Consider the following 14,775-nt stretch of genomic DNA (forward strand, 5'->3'; position numbering starts at 1 on the left):
AATGTAAAATTGAATAGAACCGCATCTTCATTGTTTTGTTTTCTTACATTATTAAGGCCAGGGAATGACTGGCTTGCACTTTATGGACTCACTCAAATGGGTGACTATTTACTTGTAGGCATACAGTACATTCCTTGGTTGCCAAATGAGTTATGATAAAATATATTGCATATGTGACTCACGCAAAAGAAATCTCATGAATTTGCCTACGGAGATGTTACATTTAGTGAAACATTTTTTTTCAAAAGATGCATGGTTCTAAGGAATAGGCCTACAGCCTTAGTGCCAACTCAGACAAAGGACTTGACTTTAGCAGAAACAGACTATGCATCCAGCAGGCTAACATAAACAGGCCTCTCTAACCCAAAGTATGATATTGACAAACCGGTTGCAGATGTGTTGTAAAAAATGTAAAACATGGAACTACATGACCCTGGCCTAGCTTCAAACTTTGGAACATGAATTAGAAGTCATCGTGGTCATGTAAACTTTGAGGCTCACGATGACTTCTATTTCATGTCCGTGTCATCAGGATTAATGCACCCCTGGCCACTACACTACGGTGCCAGTTTACTGCTTTCAACTGATTACAAACTGGATGGCTTTTTATAATCCAGATTTGGGCAGCCATAGCTTTTTCTGCCTTATATTAGAACACTGATCTCAGAGCATCAAACCAAACATGGATAATTTTCCTCAACAATGGTTCTACCCATTGAAATATCATTTATTTTGCCAAACGTGACGTAGTCCTTTTGCCACCCTTAACATAGCAAGATATAGGTTAGCTTAGTAATGATTTCTGAACTAGCTGTAGGCTATATGCTTTATTAAGGGTTTATGAAAGCTTCATTAAGGGACATACAGTACACACTGTATGTCTCCTGTTTCTTCATGGTGAATCGGTATGCCATCGGTAGAGACATTTCTACTCATAGCAAATCAGAGCGCACAAGTGGGGAGCTGAAAGGCAACCAACAAGTAGAAAAAAAAGGGTACATTTCCCTGTGACTTCATCCACCCCTTTGCAGCTTTCTAAATGAGCCAGTCACACTGTATATGCAATGTATAGGTTCATGGTAGCTAGCTAAGTGCACAGACACAATGCGCACACACTCTCCACAGAGTCGGCAGAAAACGTATGTTTCTAGTTTTCAGGGATACAATACTTTCAACCTAACTTACGTTTCCTGTGAAAAACAGAAATGGGGACTCTGCTCAGGCTCTGCTTCTTTCCATGAAGCAGCTGCCTGCAGCTGGCTGCCGAGAGTCAATTCACTGTCTTTACTTACCTAGCTAGCACAACAGCTAAATAGCTAGCAAGCCATGCTAACCATTTAGCTTACATTAGCCAGCAAAAAAAATATCTATGGGCTGTATGCGATTATGGAGAGTGAATTACATTTTCTTTGTCATCTTGCTAGCTAGTTATCTAGCTGTGGCCATTTAGTATCAACAAGGGCTTTCTACAACAATAGCACTGCTAGTTAGCTAACATTGGTTATCTAGACCATAAAGCAACACACACGGACATGCATTGCCAAACAACGCTACTGCCACCTTCTGGTTTGGAATATTTTAACAAGGCTGAGTGGCTGACGACTTCGACTGCCGACACTCTGTTCAGAGGGGCTAAGTACTGTCAACAAGCGAACGTTTGACAATCCTACCGGTGTGTCGGTGTGTCTGAGCCTTTAAGCATTTTAATTTGTCCTTGTTTAGTGCGAGAACATTGTGAAAAGGTGACAGTCAGCATCTTGATTCTGCTCACTCAAATACACTCATCCTAATGATCCTAGATAGGTGGCCATTGTACATTATGTACCAGATCGTGTAGCTTTGTCCTTGTCTATTTAGTTCTGTGCTTGTCTACTAATGTTCTGTATTATGTCACATTTTATGTTTTGTGTGGACCCCAGGAAGAGTGTTGCACGAGCAACAGCTAATGGGGATCCTAGTAAATAAATAAACAAACCAGTTGGTTAGATATCACCCATCCTCTCTGGTGACGCATTATCTCTCCTCTATCGTATATGACTGGCGTCAGGGCACAGCTGTATCAAACAGACTCCCTCTCCTCTCTCTACACTACTCTTACTACATCATTAATCCTCTCTGTAAAAGTGTTTCTGGGGACACTTTAAGGGTAATACTCCAAATTGTGTGCGATGCCAGTAATTGAATCTAAAAAATGTTATGTAACAGAGTGGCTTGACCCTGTTGGATCATTGCACCGAAGTGGCAGAGAGTCATTGGTTCTCAGCTTTAATGGTACAACAGGGGTGAAACCTTTTGGCAGCCCCTCTTCGCAAGGATAATGGCTTTGCTCTAATGCAATGCATGACTTCATTCCATTTCAGTGTCCTGAAAAGTAAACACTGCAGTTGTCTGAGGTGAAGGGAGAGAGCTGGAAACTATCCTCTGTGGCCAAATAATCTTAAAGAGCGAACTCATCGATTCCCAATGTGTTTGTCTGTTGCTCATTAAGGAAAAAACGAGATTTCAGTCTTGTGGGTGTTGTTATCTTACCCCGGCAGTTGCTGTTGTTTGTCACTCTTAAGACACCACAACAGTATACCGACTAGGCTACCGCTTCCTAGAAATGGGTTTTATTTACTCGCACTAAAGAAAATAAGTGAAAGACAAAACAGTACAGATAAACTGGTAAAAACAGTGTGCAAACGGGCTTATATGAAAAGCACACCACATCTAAGTACAGAAATGTTTTTGTTCAATCAGCTAAGCAAAGCATATTAATTATAATTGTACATGATATAGTCAGTATACAAAAAAAAAACATGTTTGATTATGTGTTCGTGTGCATGTGTGTGAGAGTTAGCCTACATGGAGGGGATTATTTTGTAGTTTGGTTCATCAGGCTAACACCCAGTCTTCTCTTGAAGTTATTGAGGGATGATGAGGTTTTGGCAATGTGAAGATATGAATTCCAGAGTATGGTACGTCTGTATCTGATAGAGAATTGACTATGTGAGGTGTGACAGAGGGGAGGCTAGAGGTATCGCAGTGACTTGTGTTACAGTTGAAGTCAGAAGTTTACATACACCTTAGCCAAATTCATTTAATCTCAGTTTTTCACAATTCCTGACATTTAATCCTAGTCAAAATTCCCTGTTTTAGGTCATTAAGGATCACAACTTTATTTTAAGAATGTGAAATGTCAGAATAATAGTAGAGAGAATTATTTCTTTCAGCTTTTATTTCTTTCATCACATTCCCAGTGGGTCAGAAGTTAACATACACTCAAATTAGTATTTGGTAGCATTGCCTTTAAATTGTTTAACCTGGGTGAAATGTTTTGGGTAGCCTTCCACAAGCTTCCCACAATAAGTTGAGTGAATTTTGGCCCATTCCTCCTGACAGAGCTGGTGTAACTGAGTCAGGTTTGTTGGCCTCCTTGCTCGCAGAAGCTTTTTCAGTTCTGCCCACAAATGTTCTATAGGATTGAGGTCAGGGCTTTGTGATGGCCACTCCAATACCTTGACTTTGTTGTCCTTAAGCCATTTTGCCACAACTTTGGAAGTATGCTTGTGGTCATTGTCCATTTGGAAGACCCATTTGCGACCAAGCTTTAACTTCCTGACTGAAGTCTTGAGATGTTGCTTCAATATATCCACATAATTTTCCATCCTCATGATGCCATCTATTTTGTGAAGTGCACCAGTCTCTCCTGCAGCAAAGCACCCCCACAACATGATGCTGCCACCCCCATGCTTCACAGTTGGGATGGTGTTCTTCGGCTTGCAAGCCTCCCCCTTTTTCCTCCAAAACATAATGATGGTCATTATGGCCAAACAGTTCTATTTTTGTTTCATCAGACCAGAGGACATTTCTCCAAAAAGTACGATCTTTGTCCCCATGTGCAGTTGCAAACCGTAGTCTGGCTTTTTATATGGCGGTTTTGGAGCAGTGGCTTCTTCCTTGCTGAGTGGCCTTTCAGGTTATGTCGATATAGGACTCGTTTTACTGTGGAGATAGATACTTTTGTACCTGTTTCCTCCAGCATCTTCATAAGGTCTTCTGCTGTTGTTCTAGGACTGATTTGCACTTTTCGCACCAAAGTACATTCATCTCTAGGAGACAGAACGAATCTCCTTCCTGAGCAGTATGACGGCTGCGTGGTCCCATGGTGTTTATACCTGCGTACTATTGTTTGTACAGATGAACACGGTACCTTCAGGCGTTTGGAAATTGCTCCCAAGGATGAACCAGACTTGTGGAGGTCTACACATTTTTTTCTGAGGTCTTGGCTGATTTCTTTTGATTTTCCCATGATGTCAAGCAAAGAGGCACTAAGTTTGAAGGTAGGCCTTGAAATACATCCGCAGGTACACCTCCAATTGACTCAAATTATGTCAATTAGCCTATCAGATGCTTGTAAAGCCATGACATCATTTTCTGGAATTTTCCAAGCTGTTTAAAAGGCACAGTCAACTTCTGACCCACTGGAATTGTGATACAGTGAATAAGTGAAATAATCTGTCTGTAAACAATTGTTGGAAAAATGACTTGTGTCATGCACAAAGTAGATGTCCTAACCGACTTGCTAAAACTATAGTTTGTTAACAAGACATTTGTGGAGTGGTTGAAAAACGAGTTTTAATGACTCCAACCCAACTTCAACTGTATATAGATGGATTTCAGAATTAGCATGGAAGTATCCATTGAAGGGTTTAGGTAAACTGTCTGGGAGGTATGAGTAGTTGTAGGTGCATAATTGGTGTACATTTAATGTTGTAAATAGACAAGATATTGATTTTATTAAAAATAAGGTACAGTGGAGCCAGGTAATTAGTGAATGTGGCTAGTCTTGCACATGTATTTTGTATAATGTGTCAATTGTGTAGCCTTGGGGGTAAAAGCTGTTTAGAAGCCTCTTGGACCTAGACTTGGTGCTCCAGTACCGCTTGCCATGCGGTAGCAGAGAGAACAGACTATGACTAGGGTGGCTGGAGTCTTTGACCATTTTTAGGGTTTTCCTCTGACACCGCCTGGTATAGAAGTCCTGGATTGCAGGAAGCTTGGCCCCAGTGATGTACTGGGCCATACGCACTAGGGCTGGGCGATATGGCCAATATATCATATTGTATGGTATTTTTCTATTTTTTTACGGTATTTTATGTTTTTGATTTATAAAAGTTCTACATTTGCTTCATGAGAAGTGCATGACCCTAGGGTGGCAACACATATATACTAAGTTATTTCAATGTGTCTTTCTCCATTAAAATTTTTTTATACTGTTCAATTCAACCTAAAATAATTTTTGGCATTTCCTGCACTTACACAAAGAAAATACTAGGCCTTATTTTTAACCGAATGCTGCAATTGCGATTTAGATCAAAACACTTGGGTGAACTTTTGGAATCATGGAAATAGAATGGTTATTATAATTCTATAGTTAGAATATAAATAATTGTGGGCACTTTGAATACAGTGTTGTTTGACATGACAACAAATGAAAATGCCATGGACGAGTTTTTGTGACAGGGTAGGAACCAAAGTGATGTTCAGTGTTTCCTAGGGGACCCTATAATCTTTGGCTACGTTACATCTTTATTCATATAGCCAACATATTCATGCGTCGGCTATTCCTGTTTGATTTAGAAGATACTGTTGCGCAAACAACATGCCGATTTAAGCCTGCACCAGTACGGATACAAGGCTGTATTAGCTAGCTACATTTGCTCTGACTCAGTACTTAGCTAGCCAGCTAACTAGCGATTAGCATTAGTGGCTAACACGATTTAGCTTACCTTGCTAAGAAAATACAAACTAGCTGTTTGCAGATGTAAGAAACACAAACTAATGTTGTAATGATAGAACGCTTGTGGATTTATATTAAGATCAAAGTGGAAGCAACATTGTTGTCATCAACATTGTTGCATGTGCTGCATTGACCATGCAGACTGAAGGAAAGTGTCTCGTGGTCAAGCAACAACAAATGCGCACCTTCAGTGACAGGGGGTGGGACTAGGTCTGGGTGGAAAGCGGCATGGAGAGAGCGGAGAGGGATGACTCAAGTAGCGAAGTAAACTATTGAAATGGACGTTACACATGGCATATCACATTTAACAATCCAAACATTAAAATACCATTATAGAAGGTAAAGTAAAAACCCAAACCGGTCTGTGCAGAAATACCGGTATATAGTAAAATACAGTATACCGCCTAGCCCTAGTATGCACTACCCTCTGCAGTGCCTTGCGGTCAGAGGCCGAGCAGTTGCCATACCAGGCAGTGATGCAACCAGTTAGGAAGCTCTTGATGGTGCAGCTGTATAATCTGAGGATCTGATGACCCATGCCACATCTTTTCAGTCTCCTGAGGGGGAATATGTTTTGTCGTACCCTCTTGACTGTCTTGGTGTGCTTGGACCATGTTAGTTTGTTGGTGATGTGGACACCAAGGAACTTGAAGCTCTCAACCTGCGCCACTACAGCCCTGTCTATGAGAATGGGGGCGTGCTTGGTCCTCCTTTTTCTGTAGTCCACAATCATCTCCTTAGTGTTGATCACTTTGAGGGAGAGGTTGTTGTCCTGGAACCAGACGGCTAGGTCTCGGACCTCCTCCCTATAGGCGGTCTCGTCGTTGTTGGTGATCAGGCCTCCTCATCGGCAAACTTAATGATGGTGTTGGAGTCGTGCCTGGCCGTGCAGTCATGAGTGAACAGGGAGTACAGGAGGGGTCTGAGCACGCACCCCTGAGGGGCCCCCGTGTTGAGGATCGGCGTGGCGGATCTGTTACCTGCTCTTACCACCTGGGGACGGCCCGTCAGGAAGTCCAAGATCCAGTTTCAGAGGGAGGTGTTTAGTCCCAGGGTCCTTAGCTTAGTGACGAGCTTTGAGGGCACTATGGTGTTGAACGCTGAGCTGTAGTCAATGAATAGCATTCTCACATAGGTGTTCCTTTTGTCATGGTGGGAAAGGGCAGTGTAGAGTGCAATAGAGCCTGCATCATCTGTGGCTCTGTTGGGGCGGTATGCAAATTGGAGTGGGTCTAGGGTTTCTGGGATAATGGTGTTGATGCGAGCCATGACCAGCCTTTCAAAGCACTTAATGGCTACAGATGTGAGTGCTACGGGTCAGTAGTCATTTAGGCAGGTTACCTTAGTGTTCTTGGTGGTCTGCTTGAGACATGTTGGTATTACAGACTCAGACAGGGAGAGGTTGAAAATGTCAGTGAAGACACTTGACAGTTGGTCAGCGCATGCTCAGAGTACACGTCCTGGTAATCAGTCTGGCCCTGCGGCCTGTTTAAAGGTCTTACTCACATAGACTGTGGAGAGCCAGCATGCTAGCTAGCTAAAATGGCATAAATGTTTAATGCTTTTCGACCTGTCCCCAAATTAATGTAGTTGGTTCAGAGTTTGTTTTGATATTTCAACCTGCCTGTCCTGATCGCGTCTGGTGTGGGTAGACTAAAATCAATTGCGGACACACGCGCGCGAGCAGTTTGGTCAGCATGTAAGGTGTTTGGTGCAGCATTTCTAAATTTCTAAAATGTGTATGAAAACTAGTAATATATATATATATATATATATATATATATTACCAGAGTGTGCGTATGTCTGCCAGTGTTTCATAGCGAATCATGTTACAAAACAGGATGCTCACGAATGGGTTTGGAATATTGACATGTGGCAGTTGGGATACAAGTGTGCATCGTCTCAATTGTCATTTTGCCCAAAACAGTGGCAGACTCAGTGCTTTACATGGGCAGGTCCGTCTCACGGTGTTTGTCCGTGCATGACAAATCTCCATAGGCATTACAATCCCGTGTTAGTGGGCATAATCAAAATAAAAATCCAACCCCATGTAAGTCGTGACGAACTCAGATACACAAATATCACAAAACAATTGTTTTGGAATATACTACCTTTATGACCCAAATTATCCTACTTAGACTTTTTAGTACATTTTAGCTCTGGGATAAATGTTTGACTCATATCGATGCCACAGGCTGTTTTCAACGAGAGAAGTTGGTTCTTGCGCTCAGTTGCCCTTTAAAGGATCTATATCTAATACATGTTAATGGATGGTATAATATTAGCTGACGTAATATTACACAAGTATGAGCAAAAAGCACTACCTCTTCCACCACTCCTCAGACTACTACAGTGTCTACTACCACATTCTGTACAAGCACAGCTGTTTCAGTATGATATATTGAATAAAGTAATAAAGACAGACACCAATGTCTAGTTCAATAGCCTTGTTCATGCATTGTACAAATCCCTACACGCGGAGTCCGGGGAACAGTCCGGCTAGTCGATTACCTATCAACTAGACTCCGTAACATCATCCTTTTCAATAGAAAGTGCAAACATAACAGCATAACATTAAATTCTTAACAATCAAGTCATAACAATTAAGAACGCATGACATTTTCTTTTTACTTCAGTTGTCATCTTCCTTTCTTTTTAAATTTTCTTTTTCTTTTTTTCTTTATTTTATTTTCTTTATTTTTTGTATTTTTTTTTTTAAATGTTTATTTTTATAAACAGGAGGACAAGTTAACACAGTCTCTTGCTTACAGAGTAAGCCTGTCCGGTGGCTTGCACAGCCGACCCACCCGTGAGTAAGTATTGGCTCTGACGGGTAGGATTAGGGCCACGAGCTGGAGAGCTTGGTGGGGTAGAAGCCTCACCTTCAGTTGGCTCATGTCTCAATTCTGCACCTCTTACCCTTAGGCCTGGACTGTGATCCATCTCATCTAGGTGAGTGTATGGCGTGTTCTGGTTTGTCCGCTCTGCTATGCGCAGATCCACCCGATTGCGACGATAGAGGGAGCCACCAACATCCACCAGGTAAGAGCGTGGTGCAACTCTCTGTAGGCACGTGCCCAGCCTCCAAAGTCCTGTGTGGTCTCCCGGCAGCGGTTTCATCCTTATCGTTTCACCCACCTCCAGTTCTGGTAGGTCTCGAGCAGTCCGGTCGTAGAAGCACTTAGCGAGCTGCTTTCTGCGACGCAGTTTGTCCGTGACGCCAACCATGACGCAGGGCTCAAGTAGCTTGTTAGCTACGGGGATGGTAGTCTTCAGACGTCTGGACAGAAGGCGTTGTGCTGGGCTGCTGTCCATGTTTTCGGTGGGTGTGTTCCTCCACTGTAAGATCGCTTTCCATGGGTCGTTGCTGTCGCGCGCGGCCCTGCTTAACAGGTTTTTTGCAATCTTGACAGCTGACTCTGCCTTGCCATTTGCTTTTGGGTGTCTTGGAGAGGAGGTTACATGGTCAAACTCCCATTCTGAGGCGAAACGCTTGAACTGTGCAGTGAATTGTGGGCCATTGTCCGTGATTACCTTGTCAGGCTGACCTTGCCTGGCAAACTGCGCCTTGCAGCGCTTTATGACCGTCTCTGCAGACAAGTCAGGGAGCAGTTCAATTTCCCAAAAGTCAGAGTAGTGATCCACAATGAGAAGATAGTCCTTTTGTCTGTGGCTGAATAAGTCCATGCTGACGATTTGCCAGGCCCTTGTGGGCAGTTCGTGTGACATCATGGTTTCCTTTTGCTGTTCATGAGCGTACTTCGTTGCACGTGGTACAGTTGCTGACAAAGTCTTTAATTTCTGCTTGCATGTTTGGCCAGTATAATGTTTCACGAGCCTGGCGGTAGCATGCGTCACCTCCAACGTGACTGGAGTGTATGCGGGTAAGCATCTCTGGACGTAGTGATTTGGGAATAATGACCTTCTGACCTCTGAACAAGACGCCATTTTGCACGCTGATCTCATCTCGAAAGGTCCAGTATTCTCTCACTGTGAAAGGTGTCTCCTCTTTCAGGTATGGCCAACCTGCGAGAGCCATGGACTTCAGTGATTGTAGGTGTTCGTCCTTGTCAGTGTGTTGCCTGATCTGGGCTAGGCGGTGATCTGTGACGTTTAAGTAGTCTGCCTGATTGATCTGTTGAACATCTTGTTGTTCCTGCTGTAGCGAACAGATGGCCTGCCGCTGATAGGCAGTGCCTCTGCCTGTACATTGTGCCGTTGCCCTGCTCAGTGTGTCGCTGATGTACATCTCTGGTCCTGGCTTGTAAATGACCTTCAGGCTGTAGTTTTGCAGAGTCAGGAGCATGCTTTGAAGCCTCTTGGGCGCGTTGAGGAGAGGTTTACTGAATATGGCAATGAGTGGTTTGTGGTCAGTTTCAGCGGTGACCAGCTCTCGACCATACAAGTAGTGATGGAATCGCTGGCAAGAGAAGACGATGCTGAGGCACTCTTTCTCAATTTGTGCATAGTTCTGTTCGGTGGGGGTGAGCGCTCTCGAGGCAAACGCAACGGGTTGGCCTTCCTGCATAAGGCAGCATCCAAGTCCCCTTTGACTGGAGTCACTCTGGATTGTGACAGGCTTCGTGACGTCGTAGTAGCGCAACACTGGCATGGATGAAGCCAGAGATTTCATCTCCTGCACCGCTGCCTCGTGCTTGGGTAGCCAGTGCCATGGTGTGTCTTTGTCCAGCAACCGGCGCAGAGGCTCACAGACTGCTGATAGGTGTGGCATGAACTTTGCAAGATAGTTTGCAAAACCGATGAGACGCTGTACTCCTTTTGCATCAGATGGGTTTGGCATGTCGAGGATCGCTCGGACCTTGTCTGGGTCCGGCTTCAGGCCTTTTGCCGAAAGAATGTGGCCATGGAAGTGGACGTCTTTCACCTTGAACTGTAGCTTCTTCAGGCCAAGACGAAGCTTAACTGTTCGACAGCGCTCCATCAGTGCCAAGAGCTTCACATCGTGGTCGCGTTCTGCTTCATCGTCTGTGTCACCACAGCCTACGATCAGGACATCATCAGCGATGGGTTCAATGCCCTTGAGCCCAGCCAGTAACTCGTGCTGCTTGCGTTGGTATACCTCAGGTGCCACTGAGACACCAAACGGGAGCTTGAGCCAGCGTTTCCGACCCCAGGGGGTCCAGAAGGTAGTCATGAAGCTGCTTTCTTCGTCCAGCTTGCATTGAAGGAATGCATCTCGGGCATCCACCAAGGTGAAAATCCTGGCCTTGGGAAGCTTGTAGAGGACATCCTCTAGTGTCGGCATGATGTAGTGGGATCGTTTCAGTGCTTGGTTCAGATGCTTTGGGTCGATGCAGACCCTCAGCTTCTCTGGTTTTTTCACTATGACCATATTGCTGATCCAGTCAGTTGGTTCGGTCACAGATGTCATGTGGCCATCGGCCTCATACTTGTCCAGCTGGGCCTTCACAGCCACTTTCATTGCAATGGGCACATTGCGAGGAGCACACTGGACTGGAGTGATGCTCTCATCCACTTCAAAGTGTACCTCACCAGGCACTGATTCAACGGGCATGTTGAATACATCGTCATATCTGCTGAGTAGTTGTTCTTTGGACAGGGGTCCATGCTGGACATGATCCACAATGTGCAGGTCATTTGGTACAGTGAACTGCATCAGTCCCAGGCGTTCGCATGTAGAGCCTGAGAGGAGAGGATGTTGACTGGTTTTCACAATCTCAAACTCCAGCTTGTGTTTGCGTCCCCGAATAACACATTCGGTCTCAAAGGTGCCCATAGAGCTCATTAGCTCTCCTGAGTACAGTTTTAGTCTAGTATCGCTGGGCAATAGATGCGTGTCAGGTGCCAGATTGATTTTGTCTTTGTAGCTCATTACATTGCATGTAGCACCGGAATCCAGTTGACATTGTTGTTGCTTGTTGTGTAATCGTAGTGTCACAAACCATTTCTTCCCTCTTGAGTGTACAGCCCCAATGGATTCATGCATGTAAATGTCACTTTCACTGTTCAGCTCTGAACATTGAGTGACATCATCAACACAGTGAATCTTGCCCTCACTCACCCTTCTTTTGCTTTTGAGACACACTTTTGCAAAGTGATTATTAGTTCCACAAGCTCTGCATGGTTTTCCATAGGCAGGGCAGTGCTCTTTGCCACGTGTGTGCGTATTCCCACAGTATTTACATGCTACTGGGCTCTCTGTGTTCACCGTTCGTGGTGAATTACTCTGCCTTGATTGGTTTTGCCTGAATGTCTGCCTAGCAACAGCGTGAACAGTGTCAACGTCGGAGCGTGGGGTTTCGATTTCCATTGCTCTCATTCTCATGTCAGTGACTTCAGCAGTGCGGCACATTTCGATGGCAGTTACTAATGTTAAGCCTCTCTCTCTCAGTAGACGCCGGCGTGTATCCTCATTTGCAATTCCCAGTACTATTTTGTCACGAATCAATTCATCTTTCAATCCCCCGTATTCACAAGTGGCGGATTTTTCTCTCAAACGGGTTACAAAGTTGTGTACTGACTCACCCTCTTCCTGTTTGCAGCTTCCGAAAACGAACCGCTCGTAAATTACGTTTCTGGCGGGTTTGAAGTAATTCTCCAATGCATCCAATATAGCCTTTGCATCACACTGTTGTCGCGCTGTGAGGGTGAGATTGTGCCGGTAGATATGCCTGCATTCGCTGCCCATTAAACTCCTCAGAGTTGCCGCTTGTACCTCGTTGGGTTTCTCATGTAGACCGGTCGCCAGCGCATAGTCCTCGAATTCATCCCTGAAATTGTCCCAATTAGTATTCCAGTCCCCTGTGAGAACCATGGGATTAGGTGGCGGAATGTTCGCTGCCATAGCGATGGAATAGGAGACTTCTTTGCCTTCAGTCATCGAGGTAGGTAGTGATGCTAGCTAACCAGCTAACAACTAGTTGATCAGTGTTGTGAGTAGGAATCGGCGTGTGTTCGCATATGGAACGTAACCGCGCCTATACTGTACTTAGCTACAAAAATAACAAACGTATGGTTTTCGAGCCACTTCTGATACCATGTTTCAGTATGATATATTGAATAAAGTAATAAAGACAGACACCAATGTCTAGTTCAATAGCCTTGTTCATGCATTGTACAAATCCCTACACGCGGAGTCCGGGGAACAGTCCGGCTAGTCGATTACCTATCAACTAGACTCCGTAACAACAGCCACTGGTCCACTGAGATGGTCAGAATATGAAGTCATGCTTTATAAAGCCATTATCGTTAGGGATAGGCCAGTAATGAAAACACTCATTCCAGGCAGTCCTGCAGCTTCCCTAAGCACTACCCACTGGGCACAGGTATCAGTTCAGCGTCTAGTTTTGCTTTACATTTGGTTGAGTTGTCAACTAGTGTGAATTCAACAAAACATTTCACCATGTCGTTGGATTGTAGGTTAAAAGTTGGGTGGGAAAAAAATGAAATTCCCTTACATTGCTAACTTTTTTCAAATCCAATCCATTTTCCACATTGATTCAACGTCATCACATTGAATGTTTTTGTTAAAATTATGTGGAAACAACATTGATTCAGCCAGTTTTTGCCCAGTGGGTATGTGCTTCTTTCTTATGTTTTGTCCATAAATCGTAACATTACTATCTCCCCATGATAAAATGAAACAACGTCTGCCACTCTGATATGCTCTGAACACTGATTTATCTGAGACACACCTTGGTTGGGTGTTTTTTTCTGTCCATCACCTGAACCAAGGGGATGCATATATATTTTCTTATAGATGTATGATCTCCCCATACCTTCTCTACCCCCATTCCCCTCAGGACCATCAATGCTGGGAAGAGCATGTTGAATGAGGACCAGGCGTCCTGTGAGCTGCTGTACGTGAAGAAGCTGAGCAACAAAAAACAGCGTAACTCCACACTGCTGGACGACAATGGGGTGAGACTACTGGAATCATAGAATTATGAGAATCAGTTTTGGTAATTATATAAGTAGAACACTGGTAAGGCTCATTGACTGGGTCTACAGCACTACAATAGGAGAGAGGGTAAAGCATACCAGCCTGGTCTGATAGACTAGATGTAACATAGTAAATGTAAATCCAGGACATCCAAATTGGTATGATAAGTTACAGATGGGTACTTAAAGATGTTCCGCTAGCGGAATGCCTCACCAATATCCAATGGTAGAGCGTGGCGCGAATTACAAATACCTCAAAAATCCCAAAACTTCAATTTTTCAAACATGACTATTTTACACCATTTTAAAGACAAGACTCTCCTTTATCTAACCACATTGTCCGATTTCAAAAAGGCTTTACAACGAAAGCAAAACATTAGATTATGTCAGGAGAGTACCCAGCCAGAAATAATCACACCCCCATTTTTCAAGCTAGCATATAATGTCACAAAAACCAAAACCACAGCTAAATGCAGCACTAACCTTTGATGATCTTCATCAGATGACACTCCTAGGACATTATGTTATACAATACATGCATGTTTTGTTCAATCAAGTTCATATTTATATCAAAAACCAGCTTTTTACATTAGCATGTGACGTTCAGAACTAGCATACCCACCGAAAACTTCCGGTGAATTTACTAAATTACTCACGATAAACGTTCACAAAAAACATAACAATTATTTAAAGAATTATAGATACAGAACTCCTTTATGCAATCGCGGTGTCCGATTTTAAAATAGCTTTTCGGTGAAAGCACATTTTGCAATATTCTGAGTAGATAGCACGGCCATCATGGCTAGCTATTTTGACACCCACCAAGTTTGGCACTCACCAAACTCAGATTTACTATAAGAAAAATTGGATTACCTTTGCTGTTCTTCGTCAGAATGCACTCCCAGGACTTCTACTTCAACACCCAATGTTGTTTTGGTTCCAAATAATCCATAGTTATATCCAAATAGCTGCGTTTTGTTCTTGCATTCAAGACACTATCCGAAGGGTGGCGCGTATCGTGACAAAAAAAATTCAAAATATTCCATTACCGTACTTCGAAGCATGTCAAA

General features: G+C 43.6%; 1 protein-coding gene across 2 annotated transcripts in view; it reads left to right on the forward strand.

Annotated features, from left to right (window-relative positions):
- Positions 1-14,775, forward strand: part of ppm1j (protein phosphatase, Mg2+/Mn2+ dependent, 1J) — a 55,577-nt gene that overhangs the window by 20,659 nt on the left and 20,143 nt on the right. For both annotated transcript variants that reach the window (XM_045705186.1, XM_014166107.2), the window contains exon 2: positions 13,567-13,684. In XM_045705186.1, coding sequence (XP_045561142.1) covers positions 13,567-13,684 — 118 coding nt within the window. The remainder of the gene's footprint in view (positions 1-13,566; positions 13,685-14,775) is intronic.

Source organism: Salmo salar, chromosome ssa22 (genome assembly GCF_905237065.1).
Source record: "Salmo salar chromosome ssa22, Ssal_v3.1, whole genome shotgun sequence".
In the NCBI taxonomy this organism is placed as follows: Eukaryota; Metazoa; Chordata; class Actinopteri; order Salmoniformes; family Salmonidae; genus Salmo; species Salmo salar.